Below are 17,100 nucleotides of genomic sequence, written 5' to 3'. Positions count from 1 at the left end.
AACTTTATTAAACAAGCAAAACTAAAAACGTAAGGAATGGCTGCTCTAGTGGAGGCTGCCACCGCACCGGCCCACCACCGCCCATCGATAGAGGAGCCGACAAAGGTTGCCGGCCTTAGGTGAGGGTAGCCAGCCCTCTGCTAGGCCAAGGTGAGGTCTTTCCTGCCCAAGGCCCGGCCAGCCCGGGCGAGGACGTCTAAATCTAGATGATGTCGACGCTTTCCCATGTTAGGGAGGGCCACCAACCCTCACTTGGGGCCGCCGAAGCCTCGTTAGGGCTAGCAAAGCTCACAGCCTCGGGAGAGGGCCAACAAGGCCTCGCCCTGGGCGACCGATGGTTGACTAGAAGTGGGCGCCCTCGCACGGGGTCGGCGACCTCTGCCAACCCCTCCGACGATGGGCAGCAAGGGCGTCAACCACCACCGGCGCCGCAACTAGGAAAAAATAAACACATAAAAAAAACATAAATATAAATATTCGATATTATACATATTATTTATAATTATCCACACCAACGCCGGCAAGACCACATAGGATGCTGAGCGTCCACGTCAGCAATTTTTTGTCAATAAGACAAAATTAGCAAAAGTGCGAACAACGAAGATAATTGTTCTCTCAAAATTATAGTGGTTTCTAATTGCTGTTTATAATGCAATCGGCCGTGTAAAAAGAGGTTTGGCCAGTTATTTTTAGTGATTGTGCCGCTTACAATTAATTAGTTTGCTTTTGCTTTTATATTTTTCAGATATTTTACAACACACAATGCATGTGAATCACACATCCTGCAGTGGGTCGCCCCTTACCAACTTCAACAATATTTTCCTTTTTCACTTCACAGATCGTACGTAGATAACAGATTTTAGACCATGAGAATAAGATGTCCCTCAGTGAGAGGAACTAAACATTGGAGAGGTATGGGAAGACTAAATAATCAAGCAGAAGGTCAAGAGAAAGTGATCATGCATTTCAGCCATGATCACGCCCTACAACTCACCAAACTCTTGAAAACAAGCGAAGAAATCTGCTCCAGCTGCAGAATTTGCATCCTCACCGGCCAGGGCTATTTTGCCTGCGCAACGTGCGACTTCTCTCTCCACAGAGATTGCTCTGAGTTGCCGAGACAAATCTATCACCCTTCAGACTCGAATCATGAATTGATTCTTATCCTGTCACCCTCTTTTCATTGCAAGGCATGCGGGACTCCTGGTTCTGGTTTCTCCTACAATTACAATATCTGCCTTAGAGATATCCAGTCTGTGCGCAACAAAGCCCTTGTCTGCTATCCATGATTCACACCCTCACCGTCTATTATCGGAGTTTACGCCTCCTTACGAAGGAGAAGAAGGCTTCCAATGCGACATCTGTGGACGACCAGGTTCTGACCAGTGGCTCTATCGCTGTCAACAGTGTGATTGCGATGTGCACCTTCATTGCTTCAAATCTCAGGAAGCACCGGAAGTCCATAACATCATTCAGGAGAAACCAGTTTTTGATGTTTCAAGCAGAGCTCTTAGTCTTCCTAATAGCACACAGAAGCCAACCATCAACACCGCTGCTGTTACTCAATCTGGCAAGTCATGCGAAAGTTTTCAAGGCTTCAAGCAAGTTAATGTCTCAGAGACAATTCAACAAGCTCATGCTAGTCAAAACATGGCAACAACTACTCAAGGTCCCTTCAACGACATAGCCTCACGGCCGCCCGTCCCAATGGTCTCCTCGCAGTACCAGCCAGATGTTGCTTGTGTTCACCAGTCAAGCAAGTCCTCAACCGGTCTCAAGCAAATGGTCGTGGACTTGACCCAACCAGTGGTAGTGGCTCAGGTATTAATCAAGCAATTTGTATCCCTCCAATCAGAACGATGACGAACACAACCTGAGGTCCCATACACAATTCAAACCCTCGAATGGGTGCCACCCAACACCGACCAAACGTTGCTTGTGCTCTACAGAGGATTAATTCTCCAAGTGGAAGACAAATGTACAGCAGCAATGGCTTTGTCTACTTAAGCAGTACTCAAGCAAGAATAATCTACCAATATACCTCGGGCCAAATGGTGGAGCTCCAGTGCTCACTGTTTTTCATCGTAATCAAGGGTTGACTTATGCAGCTCCAGTTAGAAATGAAGCTAATCAAGGAGGTATGAATATGGTAGTAGGAGAAGTTGCTTCTGGGATTAGTCAAGCATTTGGGCAAGAGATGTTTCAAGATCCTACAGGAGGGTGGGATGAGGGCTCAATGGGTTCAAATCACGATGGACCAACTGGAATAATCGGAAAAGCACTGCGTAAACTTATTTTACCATGGTAAACAGAATCAATCGGATGCCAAGAAACATATGGAGTTCACGATAGTTTAAGTCGAACCTAGCATGGTTCTCACTATTTGTCTTCACTGTAATATAGTTTGACCTATCAAAATGGGCACGAGTGACATAGCTTTCAAGAGCTGCTGCATTGGTGGTTACTGGTTAGTACCAGGCTTGGAACAGTTAAAACTCTGAATGTGTTCTTCCTCCTGAGCTAGCGTGTATTGTCTTGTTAATTGCTTTCACCGCCATATCAGACACAGCACATCTATGCGAATGGTTTTCTTTCATTTCAGCATGAAATACAAGACCATTGAGGCACCAAACTTGCTTATGCTACATAACAAAAGGTCTATCTGCCTAATGGTTATAGCAGCCTCATTGGAGAAATATGGGGTCAACTATGACATCAATTGAGTGTGAGGCTATAATGGAGCAACTCTCACGCGGGTTTGCTTGTATCGCAATGGATTTCGGAAGTCAGTGTTGAAAGGCCATTAGAGATATAATTCAGTCTTGGCAAATTAAGGACAAGTAGACTTTCATCACATGCAGAGCCTTTGCTGCAGTTCACCTGAACCAATCCAATTTTTTTGGTTAAAAATTTGAATGGAAAAACACCTATGAGATTAGATTAAGCTGTAAGTACTCATCCCTGTACTTTTTGCTCTTCTTGTAACAAGTTCAATAGGATATGTCAGCTTATAACCTAAACCATGACAACTTCCTGCACAGTCACAATTTAGATGAAGAGGAGCTACTTGGAAGTATAGAAGGTTCATATCCGTACTTCATACCATAATTTCACATACCATAGGTAGGTCTAATTTCCATCCTATATTTCCTAAGATAGTCGCATGTTTCCAATAGTCCTATAACTGAACTTCTTTTAAACAAGTATTTGGCCAGAACTTTTCGGTAATTAAGTCCTTAATTGTTCGATCTTTTTTCAGTTTTTTTGCTATCTCATGTATATGTTTCACCTACTTTCACTACGTGACTGTTAAAAGCCACAACCCATTAGTCAAAACTAGCTTTTTGACATGCACCGAAGCCAGAAGCCAGAAGCCCGGAAAACAGTCCCCCAGGCACAAACTGACGAGCTTTGTTTGAAGAGTTAGCTGCTTCAATCAACTTGAATTGATCATTAACATGTCTTGCACCAATTGTGTCAACATCTTAACAAAACAAAAATTAATGGCAGATAAAATTCTACCCAGCAATGAGTCGAGGCCAGAAATTTCTTGGTAACTTCTAGTCCGGCGAAAGGTTCTTGCTGCATAGGGACCAATGCAAAAGGCAAACAAGAACGATGATAAAATAATACCATCTTCATTTTCACTCGCTTGAGTTTCTCAATGACAGGACAAATAATAAGACTCTCATCATGACATCTAAACGTATCGAATAAAACAGGTGATATTTTGCACCCCTGCCAAAATAGATGTTGTCTTCCTGTCGGTTTCCACTAAAAGTACAGAGTAACTGGACATTGGTTTGATCTGTGTCCTCAGGAAATGAGCCCAACGAGGTGCTGTTAAGAGTAGAAATTGACCTGCAACTCTATCACATTGAGAGAGAGAGAGAGAGAGAGAGAGAGAGATCTTGACAAGTTACCCTGATAGTTGATAACAATGTCTTACAATTAGTTAAGAGAACTAAGCCAAAACATCGCTTTTTCAATGTCACCACCACAATGTGAAAGGCGGACTTCAATCCCAATTATGCAACCCTTGATCTTACCGGCTAGTTACATGTCGTATATTACTTTCTGGTTTCGCACTTCTAGGGAAAATCCAAAGCAGCATATGATAACGAATCTTTGACGTGTACTAATATCTATACCCTCCATGAATCCCTCAAACAAGAGCTTATCTTCGAGGTCTTTAAGCCAACACGCCTTCAATGTTTGAGATATAAAGCCATCATTTATCTCGCACCACAATTAGTCTGTTCCACACACACACACATATAAACACACTCAAAACACACAGGAGGGACATGGGCAGGCTAAATAAAGAAGCAGAAGACCAAAAGCATGACGCGCATCATCATCCAGTAGTACTCACCAAAATTCACAACACCAATGAAACACCATGCTCCGGCTGCAGTATTAACATCCTCCCAGGGGAGGACTACTTCGCCTGCATGCCATGCCATTTCTTTCTCCACAAAAGATGCTTCGAATTACCCCCGTCCACTACACACGATCCACATCCTCATTTACTAACTCTGGAATTTAAACCGCCTTATGAAGGAGAAGAAGGCTTCAGCTGTGACCACTGCGCACAACCGGGTACCAACCAGTGGCTCTACTGCTGCCGGCAATGCCATTTCGACGTGCACATATGTTGTGCCAAACTTCAAACTGGACCAAACTTGGAAGCTTCTTGCAGATCCCGTGGTCTTGCAAACGTCAAACCAGCACCTCTGGTAAACGCCACGACTTCTGATACTCAATCAGCAAATTCGCCATTCGGGGGACAGGGGAACTTCCACAACTTTCATCCAGGTAATACGTCGGTGGCCAATCAACCAGTTCTTGCCATCCCAAATGCAATGACCATGACCGCTAATCAAGTTCCTTTAAACACCACAACCCCACCAAGCATTACATCGCAGTACGCGTTCAACGCTGCTTATATCCATCAGTCAGGCAATCTCACAAACGGGTTCCAAGCAAGCGGTTACCCCTTTAGCCCAACCACTGCCTCGCGCACTATTCAACCAATCCCAATGAGTCCGAATGGAACAACAGTGTTCGCCGCTCGGGGTCCCATAAACAACAGCACAAACCCTCCGGTGGGTGTCCCCCAAAGCCGGCCAAGCGCGGCATATGGCCACAACGGCGTCGTGTATCTGAACGGCGCTCAAGGGATCAACAACCAACCGATATACCTGAGGCTGAATGGTGGCGGAGCTCCAATGGCCGCAGCGGTTCTACCAATCCAAGGGTTCGGTTATGGGAATCCCGGGTACTATGGAGCGAATCACGGCATGATGGGTGGTGTGAAGGATATGGCAATTGGAGGAATCTTTACTGGGATGGGGCAATCGGGTGGGTCGGAGGCGTTCCATGGGCTGACCGGCATTTTGGGTGGTGGTGATGGTGGTGGTGGTGGTGGTGGTGTTGGTGTTGGTGGTGGTGGTGGTGGTGGTGGTGGTGGTGGTGTTGGTGTTGGTGGTGGTGGTGGTGGTGGTGGTGGTGGATCGATTGGTCTCGACGGGTCAGAGCTCATGGGTCCCTATGTCGGCGATTACTTCTAGTTGAAATGCTCATCTTGCAATAGAAGTTTCCATTTTTCTGCTACTATCATCATGCGTTCTCACGTAGATTCCAGCATTGCAATTTCCGAGCGAATGCAATACTGTTCTTCCAAGCTTAATCCGACATTCGAGCTGGAATTAGGCAGCATGGTTGTCCCCGACAATAGCAAAGTGTAGATGCATGGGGCTGTCCATGGATCATCCAACACAAACAAAATATGAACAAGAGACCCACTTACCTTATGGAACAATTGTGCCAAAGAAAGGTTGAAGGTGAGGAAAGTTTTGTTCACAACGAAATCCACGAACATTGCAGCTTTTGATCTCACGCCATGCCTATGAATAGATACAAAATTCATAGAGATCAAATTGGTAAGATATAATTAGTATTACGGGAGCAGAGAATTCAAACTTGAGTAGATCTAATTAAGATCGAATTCAATATTTTCTCTCTTCTAGAGTGAGAGAGTCAATAGCGACTTTAAATTTGCCACATCATGAAATACATAGTAATAATCCGACACCAAGGTGCTAAATCTTCCCGTGGACCAGACCTACCAAATCCTTATATAAAAATAGTTTGGTGCTTTATATAAATAGTAGTTGGTCCGGGATGAAGAAATGATAGTAGACATAAAACCAACCAAGTCTTCCTATAGAAGAGAATGGAAAAAGGAATCTTGAGTTCAGTTTAAACTGAATTTTCTTCTCACACTAATTGCATAAGTAAAAAAGGAATAAACTACACAGCAATAAATTTCCAATATTATGTCTTATGCAACTTACATATATAACCTGGTAAGATGTTATCTCCATAGAGATAGAGACCAAAGAGAATCGATTGATAAATGTAAAATCCAATTTAAAGAAAAATCTAAAAATGGGGAAAAGTACCAAAAAAAGTTTTCAACCTATTACATCGGTGTCAATTCAGTCATAAACTTTTTAATTAGACCAATTCGGTTCTAAATCTTTTGTATTTGTGTCAATTTAGTCCATCCAAATCAATTTTGGCCGGCAACTGCTAAGGTGAACTCCCGCCGTCCTACATGGCGCGAACATTTTAAATAATCTTTTTATTAGAATTAAACTTTTTTTTTTTCATTTCATTTTGGCCAACGAGAATTGCCGACCACCGGGCGAGGGCCAACCAACCCTTGCCGATCACGTGCGAGTGCTAGCAAACCCTTGCCAAATGTGGCCTCGCCTAGGGCCCTCATCACCTCGCTCGCCCAAATGAAATAAAAGGAATAATTAAAATTTTAATTTTTTAAAAAAAGTTATTAAAAAATGTACACGTTAACGATTTTCGGCCAAGAATGGTCGGATGCAAAAGGTTTAGAACTAAATTGGGCTAATTAAAAGGTTTAAGACTGAATTGATACCAAGGCAATATATTTAAGACTTTTTTTTTTATAGTTTTCCCCTAAAAATTCAGCATGGTTAATCCACGGAGTACAAGCCCAACGAACCATGTGACAAGCTTATGCGCGCTTATACACCCTCGAATTTAGTTTCAATCATTGACAAATGGATAGAACTTTATGCTCCGTTTGTTTTGCCGAAAATTTGACCTTTTTGAAAAACATCTTTCAAAACTTCATTTTCCAAGAAAATGACAACATTTTTTTATATTTGGCTAAAACCTGAAATGAAGTGAAAAATTTTAATTTTTTAAAAAAAGTTATTAAAAAATGTACACGTTAACGATTTTCGGCCAAGAATGGTCGGATGCAAAAGGTTTAGAACTAAATTGGGCTAATTAAAAGGTTTAAGACTGAATTGATACCAAGGCAATATATTTAAGACTTTTTTTTTTATAGTTTTCCCCTAAAAATTCAGCATGGTTAATCCACGGAGTACAAGCCCAACGAACCATGTGACAAGCTTATGCGCGCTTATACACCCTCGAATTTAGTTTCAATCATTGACAAATGGATAGAACTTTATGCTCCGTTTGTTTTGCCGAAAATTTGACCTTTTTGAAAAACATCTTTCAAAACTTCATTTTCCAAGAAAATGACAACATTTTTTTATATTTGGCTAAAACCTGAAATGAAGTGAAAAATATTTTTTCATCGTTACGTAAGGAAAATCTCATTTGATTTTTCGTATGTCGTTGTTTCATCGGGATGCTAAATCCTGAACATTGTCTTCAGTCTCATATACTTTGCTCTTAGAAGGGCTTCATGAAGGCCTTGTGATTACAAATGAGGATAATATATTTTTTTTCCTTAGTATTGGAGTGTCAACGAATCAGCTAACTTATCCTACGTGTAATTGTTCGAATTCTGATCTTTCACCCAAACCTACATTGTTATAAACAAATTTGCAGCTAAAAATTAAAAGATATCGTTGACCTTATCTCCCAAAGCACAATGATCAGCATAATGCCGTACACGTGGCATGTGCATCGCAAACCTACGAGTAGAGCTATGAGGTTCATCTTATCTTAATCATGCGCTTAAGTGGAAGCAAATTCGATTTTAGCTTTTGTAATGACCCCGAATGCTTCCGAAACTTACATGTATTGCATGCAATATCCTCTCATATAATAATACGCCTAGTGATAACCACACTAAACCACCATTTGCTTTAATTTATTCACATTCCTGGGATTGCTTTCCGCAATTTCCAAGCTGCTAATTGATCGAGTTAGGTTTAACGCGAATATCACTCCGAGTTCATGCCGGCGAAACACTAGCGCTAATGCAGCCGCCATACATCACCAGCACCATACCATGCTTCAAGATAATATCACCACAAAAACGATCGTTCGTGATAATTAATTAAGCATTTCTTGGGTATATCACTCAGTTCCTAGTCAGTGGTCTTCCTGGCTGTTATAAATAGATCATAGTTGAGTGGCCCTAGCACGGGTAGTTCATTGGATTTGAAGCTGTAATTCCTTCATGAAGATGTCTAGAGGCACAAGCGTCAGGAGTCGCTCTTTGCTACGGGTGGTTCTCTTGATCTGGTTCGTGGGTGTGAAATCTCAGCTCACGACAGATTTCTACTCGACCAGTTGTCCTGGTCTGCTCAACATTGTGAGGAAAGAAGTTCAGAATGCTATCAAGGCTGAGACGAGAATGGCCGCTTCCTTGCTCCGGCTTCACTTCCATGATTGCTTTGTCAATGTACGTCGTGTGATTAACATAATCGTCAGAACGCGATCGTTATCGTACCATGCATTTAATTACTAGGTTTCTTGCTCGATCATTATATAAATTCTTGTTTCAGCTTTGTGTTATTGCCCTTCTAAGTCGGTAGTTTCTTGTCATTGGTAGATGTTACGAAGGTTCAGACATTGATTCTCTTGCTCGTAGGTTCTTTTGTGGACTCCTCTAGGTTCTTACCAAGCGGAAATCACTGGGAGAATTTGACGATAGACTCTTGTTGGTCATGTAGATAGTTTCGTTTAACTCATTTCCCTAAGCAATTTCAAACTGCAAATATGAGTAAAATGCGCTCCTTCCCATGGTTGATTTTCTGTGAAGCTAATCAGCTGAACTATTATCACTTGAGATTAAAGTCTAGCTTTTGCTCTCACACAAGGGCAAGCCGTACTATTATGGGATACACTAGGTTCTAGGAACCCAATACACCTAATGTACTGCGGTCAGGAGTTCATGTGAATTCCACGCGGACTCAAACAAAAGATTTGCTGCACCTGGCAAGGGACATCATTGTTCACAAAACAAGTTAGTGAACAGAAAGGTACTTCTTGACCATTCCTAGAACGAGAAATTCAATCTCCTATTCCTCCTTTTTGGGAAGACAGTAAGTTGCCTGCATCTTGTTTGCCTCAAAATCCTAGGACTTCCTAGGATTCGGAAGGCTATGAGAGTCTTCCCATTCATTCGTCAGTCTTTTCCCCATCTTTCATTGACTTATCAGCCCGTCATGTTTTCATCATCATTCATGGCTTGGATGCTTTCCTGTAATACTTCACTCTGCTCACACACCAGGGATGCGATGGATCGGTTCTCCTGGATGGAAGTGACGGTGAGAAGTTTGCTTTCCCCAACCTTAACTCCGCTCGAGGATTTGAAGTCGTGGACGCCATCAAAACTGCTGTGGAGAGTTTGTGCAGTGGAGCTGTATCGTGCGCCGACATCTTAGCCATGACCGCCAGAGATTCTGTGCTCTTGGTAAGTGCCAACCTGAATGAATACGAGAAATTTAAAGAGTTATGTTTGGATTCCACCCAAAAATACAAGAATCAACGGTACCTTGTACACTATCGAATATTTTGGTCCACTGTGTTCGTCGTAAAAGAGGAACTGCATCTGATGATTTGATGTGCAGAGTGGGGGGCCGACATGGAAAGTTCTACTGGGAAGAAGGGACGGATTAGTGGCGAATCAGACTGGTGCAAACACTGGCCTTCCAGGTCCTGTTGATAGTTTAGACACTATCATCTCCAAGTTTGCCGCGGTTGGCCTTAATGTCGCAGATGTGGTGGCTTTATCAGGTACTCTTTTCTTTTCCTCTCTTTTTTTGGATCAGTGCTTTATCAGGTACTTCGAGGACAGTCCTCAGTGTTTAATTTCTACACAAACTGCTTGTTCGGTTCTCTCGTTCAATTAAGGACCAAGTTAGTGTCGTACCATGTTCCATGTTTTAACATCTATGTAAAACCGTAGTCATTTTACTCCCTGATCAAGCTTGAATTAGGCAACAGAACTCTGACCGTGTTGTCAACTTTCCATGTGGTCCTATCGAATCACACAAACCTTGCTGTAAATTGTTCTCATTTCCAAACCCATCTGAAGTTACCTGAGGGAGTGTGTGCCATTCTTAATAGCGTTTAGGAGGATCATTTCGCGCACTGCTGAACAGAAAGAGTCTTATGTGCAGGTAGTCATACAATTGGATTAGCAAGGTGCGCCACCTTCAGCAACAGATTGTTCAACTTTTCGGGGACCACAGGCACAGACCCCACGCTCGAAACAACTATGACATTGGACCTGCAAACCCTATGCCCTGTGAATGGCGACGGAAACAAGACGACTTCCCTAGACCGCAACTCCACCGATCTATTTGACAACCACTACTTCAAGAATCTGCTTGTAAACAAGGGCCTTCTCAGTTCGGATCAGGTTCTCTATTCTGGTGACAACAGCACAGCCAGTCCTACCACGAAAAGTCTAGTACAATCCTATGTCAGCAACTCAGGCCTTTTCTTCACCGATTTTGCCAACTCAATGATCAAGATGGGAAACATCAGTCCACTCACTGGTTCCAAAGGGGAGATTCGGAAGAACTGTAGAGTGGTTAACTCTTCATGAGCTGCGTGCTGCCTGTAAGGAACGTAAATGTAGTAACAACTGTGTGCAGGATGCTAGAGGTTGGTCATGTCACCGTAGTATTCTAAATTATAATGTTCATGAGCTCAGCCAGGATCTGTAACACTTAATAAAGTGCACCACATGAATGTAGTATGGTTTACAGGTTCCTCAAACAATAGTCAATCTACTTGTTCATGTCATTGCCTTCGTTCATAGATGTGCAGATAGATAAAATACGGGTGCAATGGAGAAAGCAAGTGGCTTTAGAGAGAAACGTGGAAGTATCTTGAGAAGTCCTGATTCAATCTTTACAGCAAGCAGAGGCAGAATCAGTAGATGCCGTATCAGAAGCAAAGTATGACAGTTCAAAGCTCATCATCAGTTCTAGGAGACAAGACAGATTCCCATCTTTTGCATCAAAAGAACATAGAATTAGACTCCTTTTGATTTGTTGAAGTAATCAGGTACACAGACCAACTTTAAGCACAGAAATTGGCAACCGAAACATGGAGCTTAGTATTTCTCAAAACTGAAGATGCAATGCCGCGAAAAAAAAAATGTACTCACCAGCATTTGCATATCTCCCTCAAGATAGATACCGGTAGAGTCGTAGAATCTCATATGCTATTTTATGTAATCCTCTTATAGGAGTAACATAAATCAAGTTTAATAATTATACACCTGAGGTGATACAGACTGGCCAACAGTTACCTATATCTTATTGATTCTCCTCATGATGTACTTGAAACATGGACAAGATGAGAAGAGCAAGGATGCCTAACAACGACAGGAAGCTAGCTCTAACCGATATCTTGCTTTACGAGGTTCAGGATGCCTTCTCCAGGCTAGCAACTGGATGATGCAGAAATATAGGGGAGTGCTTTTCTGAATTCACGACAGACCAATGACCCTGCCAGTCGCAGTATCAAGATCAATGTCGTAAAAGCAAGGCCTTGTGGGAAGACCCGGCATTGTGCTCATGGTTCCAACCAGAGGATATATGAATCCTGCTCCGATGCTGGCCCTGACATCTCTTATTGGCAAGACAAATCCAGATGGGGCCCCCTTCTCTGAAGCATTGTGAGAGAACGAATATTGTGTTTTCGCCATGCAGATTGGGAGATCCAAAAAACCTTGCCGACTGTACATTTCAATTTGTTTCTCGGCCTGTGAGACCAATGTTCTAAGTAATCAGCAAGAGTCAAAACTTTTGCAAATCAAATTATTAGCATTGAGATTTGTAAAAGATGAATTGTCTGTATTTTGAACAAAAGGAAACTAGCCACAAGTAACTTTCAACCTCTTCTATGGAAAATCTTCTGAACCAGAAATGCCGCGGAAAGTAGAATGCATGACAAAACTTTCTACCTAGGAGATTAATCCTAAAACAAATCATCACATGAAAAGAACTTGTTATTGCAGAGATGGCATGAAAAAATTACCTGGTCTGAGTATTCAACACCACTGGCACCATATGACCTTGCAATTGCCTCGATCTTGTCCTTGATGCCTATGTCCAAGGGATATAAAAATCTGAGTGGTTGTGTTACATTCTCACAGGCTTTTTGAACTGCCATTCCAAGGTCCACCTGTAAATCACATCATCTAATGAAGAATTAGTGGCACCGGAAGCAATCTGTACCAAACCAAACACCGGCAAACCAACCACAGTGAACGAGGAATGCCCAGGAGAAGAGAGGGACCATAATCAGGAACAATTCTCCAAAAAGCACTTGGCACTTTCGGATGTTCAATAAGACAGAAAAAACAGGCAGTGCTAAATGAATTCGGTTTTACAGTCGAGAAATAAAAGGCATATGCCTTAAACAGAAGAACGTAATTGAATTATTCAACAAAGTTGATAGGGGTATGATTTAAACTTGAAACTAAAGGTTTGAAAAAACAGAGTTCGTCAAAGATAAGGAGCAATTAAATCCTGAATAGCAGTAACGGATTCCCTAGTTAAGCATCTGAGTTGGATCAGAACTGCTTTAAGTGTGCTGATATCATGTGATTTACCTGGTCTTGTCTCAGAAATAAGACATCAATGGTGAATTCCACTTCTGATGAAATTTTTTATGGGAATACACACTCAGCTAGCTATCACCACTTAAGTTTTCTAAATTATACAACATATTTAAGGTACATTGTTATGTTTAGAGGAGGAGATTTACCGCTCCTTTTCCACCATTAGCATGATGAGTACAGACAACAGCATCATAGGCTCCAGCAGAGAGTGCTGCGTTTTTCACTGCATTCAACTCTGCTTTAGTATCTGTTGAAAACATGTTCACCGCCACAACCACATTCACACCATACGCCTTCGTATTGGAGATATGCCTAGCTAAATTCACACAACCAGCTTCAACAAGAGCAACATTTTCTGATAAGTAGGCACGGTCAAGAGGCTTTCCAGCAACAACTTCAGGCCCGCCCCCATGCATCTTCAGGGCCCTTATCGTTGCCACAATGACAGCACATTGAGGGGTTAATCCACTATATCTACACTTTATATTCATGAATTTCTCTGTACCAATATCAGCACCAAAACCAGCTTCTGTCACCACAAAACCACCCGGACCCACCAATTTCAATGCAATTTTATCCGCAACAATGGACGAATTCCCATGGGCAATATTAGCAAAAGGACCGGCGTGAACAAGTACAGGAGTCCCTTCCAGTGTCTGCATCAAAGTAGGGTTAATAGCATCTTTCATTAGCACAGTTAGAGCGCCTCCAACGCCGAGATCATCAGCAGTTATAGGTTCTCCAGTCTTGCTGTTTCCAATCACCATCTTCCCTAGCCTCTCTCTCATATCTGCAAGAGATGTCGTAAGGGCTAAAACAGCCATTATCTCACTAGCAACTGAAATATCAAACCCTGTTTCTCTCACCATTCCTTTCTCTTCTGGCCCCTGGCCAATGCTAATTTTCCTTAAGAACCGATCATTTACATCCATCACCCTCCTCCATGTGATAGAATCTGGATCAATATCAAGCCTAGCGAACTTCTTAACTTCTTGTGGGGATAGATCCTCTGGCTTGTCCTTGGAGATGCCATGCTTCTTCAGACGCCTCAACATGACATCATTAAAGCTCCGTTTACCTTCTTTATTGGGTGGGCATAACCGGTTAAAAAGTGCCTTATCTGACTGTGTGGACTCATGGAATATCCGAGTATCAATAGCAGCAGCTAAAAGATTGTTTGCAGCAGTTATAGCATGGATATCTCCGGTAAGGTGAAGATTGAACTCATCCATTGGAATGACTTGACTATAGCCACCCCCAGCAGCGCCACCCTTAATTCCAAAAGTGGGTCCTTGCGATGGTTGACGCAGGCATGTGACCACCTAAAATCGTAACTAGATGTTGAGATCTCTTGTAATCACTTAGTTTCATGCTTCAATAAACAGCCAAAATCAAGGATCACAAGGAGGGAACTGGAATAAGCATATTAAGGGACCACGCATCCTTAGAGTTTTCTTTCTTCTTCTCTTTCTTTTTTTTTTTTTTTGTTTGGGGGGGGGCGCTCTAGAAACGTATGACAGAGAATTCTTTAGTGAAAATAAATTCATTCTTTCAATTATTGAAAATGTATTCACGGAGAAAGATGCCTTACCTTTTTTGGCAGTGATAGAGAGATGACTTGTTGATACAAGAACAAACAGCAACAGTATGTAACTAACTTAACGGCCTTCTGAGTATGGCAATAGCTTGTGACTCTTTAAGATAATAAGCAGATCAAAGTTCCTTCCTAAAGGGTCTCTCCCAAGAGCAGCAGAATGCAAACTTTTGATAGTGTTTAATATTACCAAACTAACATCAAATCCAACATTTGTGATAGATCTTTTCACGTACACCAAGTGTGTTTACAAAAAGGTGCCCATCAATACTTCCTTTAAAGTTGGGATCTACAAAAAAGTTCCTTTAACGTTGGGCAAAGGTTTATGAAGTTTTTTCCTTTACACTCCATTTGTGCTTTCCTTACCAAAAAAAAAAAAAAGGTTTATGAAGTTTTTGTATACTTTTATTAGTAGGTGGACCAGATGATAGTTTCTTAAGGTTGGGTTGGATTGGGTGGGGGAGATCTGCCCCTGGATCACAGTCAAGTGATCATAAACTTGATAATCTAGAGGTGACTGAGTCAACCATTCCGATAAGTTAACTGAAACTGATGCTAACACCAGCCTCTCACATGCCAGCACTCCATGCAGTAGACAATCGGTCTCATAATTACAAAATAAATGTATAAAACTCGTTTTAAAATGTCTGGACTGCATATTGATGCCAACAATTGATTTCATCACTTACATGATTCTTGGTTAAACAAGGTGGAAGCAGAACAGCTTGTGCCAAGGCCACAAGCAATGCCGCATAAATTTTTATTTGTTAACAGATTTAAAAGAACATGGCAAAAGAACGATTTGTTATATTTAGATGAGAATGGAAATTATTGAAGTTACAAAGAAAGAGCAACTCTTACTTCAAGATGTCTTAATAGGAGAGTAACAGTTCAGGTAGATCATACTTTTACGATCTCTCCAGCTTTCTCTTGCTAACTGATGCAGAATCGCATATAACAAGACAGACTTCAGAGGGATTTTAGTCATTCAGGACATACAAACAAAGTGACTTCCATAGATTATAGTATCCCTTACATCAGTTTCGATCAATTTGCTGAAATAGATTTTCGAACCTAGCTTTTCTGAAATACTACAAGAAAGTGAACTTTATTAGAGCAAACAAGTTTATGTTTTTCCTGTGACACATTCAGATTATTTAATTACTCTTAGGGTCGTAGCAATTAGATTTATAGTGCATACACATGATATTGTGCTCAAGCAAGTCAGGACCATGATTCCACTCACACCATGTGCATTCAGACCATGTCCTGCAAATACCCATAGCACAGTTGAAAGACGTCGGTGAATTTGGAAGTTCGCTAGATTTTCTGTTGAGGTGCTGACATTTTCAATCATAAAGCTCCTCATACATAAGCTTAGGAGAAACCAACTGGAGAGGGAACAATGACAAATCCCACAAAAGGGACAGAAGAGAAGGTCCACGTTCACCATAATAGCCTAGCCTCATGCCAAAAACTGAAAGCTTTCAAGTTTGACACTTATTGGCTTAGATCATCAGACAACACTTAATTAACATTGTTGGAATCCAACAAATGGGTAATAAAGAAATGTGGCGACAAATCAAATCTCATTATCATGTTTGGCATCACCATGCTAGAGTTAGAATGAGTCCCCTCTTCTCAATATTAACAAAATAAACATATCCGATTATAACAGAAGGAAGCGATACGTCTAGGAAATAAAAACAATCACATCGATGAAAACGCACAACCCAGTAAACGCCTTCGCAAACAGTTTCATAAACCCGCATTTAGCCACGTCCTATGGGATTCCGCAATTAAATTCCCGACTTCAAATCGATTCCGAATGAATCACCAGAGAACCAACAATGGGCGATCGAAAGAAGAGGAAAGGCTTTACCTTCTTATCGAGGAATGCACCCAAAGCTTGGCAGAGCCCAACAGTAGTAGTGGATTTGCCTTCCCCGAGAGGAGTAGGGGTAATGCCTCCGACCACCACGTAGTACCCATCTCCACGTCCCTCGAGCTCGTCCAGCACTGACAACAGGACCTACACAATCCACATACCCCCACTCCGATCAATTCCCTCTTCCTTCATCATGTAAAACCATTCAAGCCGACGACACTCACCTTGGCCTTGTACTTGCCGTAGAGATCGTAGTGATTCGGGCTGAGACCGAGCTCGCTGGCGATCTCGGACACGTGGAAGGGCTCGACGGAATTGGCGACGTCGATGTCGGCCGGCACGGGGGACACCACCTGCAACTTCCTTAGCGTCTTCGACGGGATCATCTTCTCGCTTCTTGGATTGGACAAATCTTTAGGAGTCTGCGACCAAGAACTGAGGTTCAGATTCTGGGCATCTTTGCTTTTTATCGTTGTTGCATCGACTCGAGTCGAACGACGCGAATAAACAATTTGCCCAAACGTCGGTGGCGATTGGCTTGGGAGCCGAGCGGAAAGGAACTTCGGAGCGCGTGCGAGCGAGTCTTATCCAAAGCAATGAGGCCGCATCTGGTGAGATAACAATTTCTTTTTAGCAGGGCGTGGATTTTTTGCTTCTTTTCTTCTTCTTCTTCTTTTGGCCGATTCGAAAACGACAAAAAAGCTATAAATTAATTCCAAGACGAGA

General features: G+C 42.1%; 3 protein-coding genes and 1 long non-coding RNA gene across 5 annotated transcripts; 2 read left to right on the top strand and 2 right to left on the bottom strand.

Moving 5' to 3' along the window:
• Positions 1 to 4,307: 4,307 nt before the first annotated feature.
• Positions 4,308 to 5,686, top strand: LOC115726741. The gene is made up of 2 exons (XM_048280759.1): positions 4,308 to 5,403; positions 5,500 to 5,686. The coding sequence occupies exons 1-2, from the start codon at positions 4,308 to 4,310 to the stop codon at positions 5,571 to 5,573; spliced, it is 1,170 nt and encodes a 389-aa protein (XP_048136716.1). The 3' UTR covers positions 5,574 to 5,686.
• A 2,749-nt stretch (positions 5,687 to 8,435) lies between these two features.
• On the top strand, positions 8,436 to 11,072 carry LOC115726754 (peroxidase N-like). The gene is made up of 4 exons (XM_030656784.2): positions 8,436 to 8,710; positions 9,542 to 9,724; positions 9,882 to 10,047; positions 10,434 to 11,072. Exons 1-4 carry the CDS (start codon positions 8,486 to 8,488, stop codon positions 10,862 to 10,864), a joined length of 1,005 nt encoding a protein of 334 aa, XP_030512644.1. The 5' UTR covers positions 8,436 to 8,485; the 3' UTR covers positions 10,865 to 11,072.
• LOC125315656 lies at positions 9,210 to 9,928 on the bottom strand. The gene is made up of 2 exons (XR_007198928.1): positions 9,806 to 9,928; positions 9,210 to 9,736 (listed from the first exon to the last, which is right to left on the bottom strand). It is a non-coding gene; the product is annotated as an uncharacterized LOC125315656 (long non-coding RNA).
• A 394-nt stretch (positions 11,073 to 11,466) lies between the features above and the next one.
• LOC115726715 (formate--tetrahydrofolate ligase) lies at positions 11,467 to 16,976 on the bottom strand. 2 transcript variants are annotated; one of them, XM_030656721.2, is made up of 5 exons: positions 16,599 to 16,976; positions 16,369 to 16,518; positions 13,039 to 14,214; positions 12,307 to 12,453; positions 11,467 to 12,031 (listed from the first exon to the last, which is right to left on the bottom strand). In XM_030656721.2, exons 1-5 carry the CDS (start codon positions 16,758 to 16,760, stop codon positions 11,756 to 11,758), a joined length of 1,911 nt encoding a protein of 636 aa, XP_030512581.1. In that variant the 5' UTR covers positions 16,761 to 16,976; the 3' UTR covers positions 11,467 to 11,755. The 2 variants fall into 2 exon arrangements, with proteins under 2 accessions (XP_030512581.1, XP_048137297.1); XM_048281340.1 differs by lacking the exon at positions 13,039 to 14,214.
• Positions 16,977 to 17,100: the final 124 nt, after the last annotated feature.

The sequence above is a fragment of the Rhodamnia argentea genome, chromosome 6 (genome assembly GCF_020921035.1).
Source record: "Rhodamnia argentea isolate NSW1041297 chromosome 6, ASM2092103v1, whole genome shotgun sequence".
NCBI classification, from domain to species: Eukaryota; Viridiplantae; Streptophyta; class Magnoliopsida; order Myrtales; family Myrtaceae; genus Rhodamnia; species Rhodamnia argentea.
This window is presented reverse-complemented; position numbering and strand designations above follow the sequence as displayed.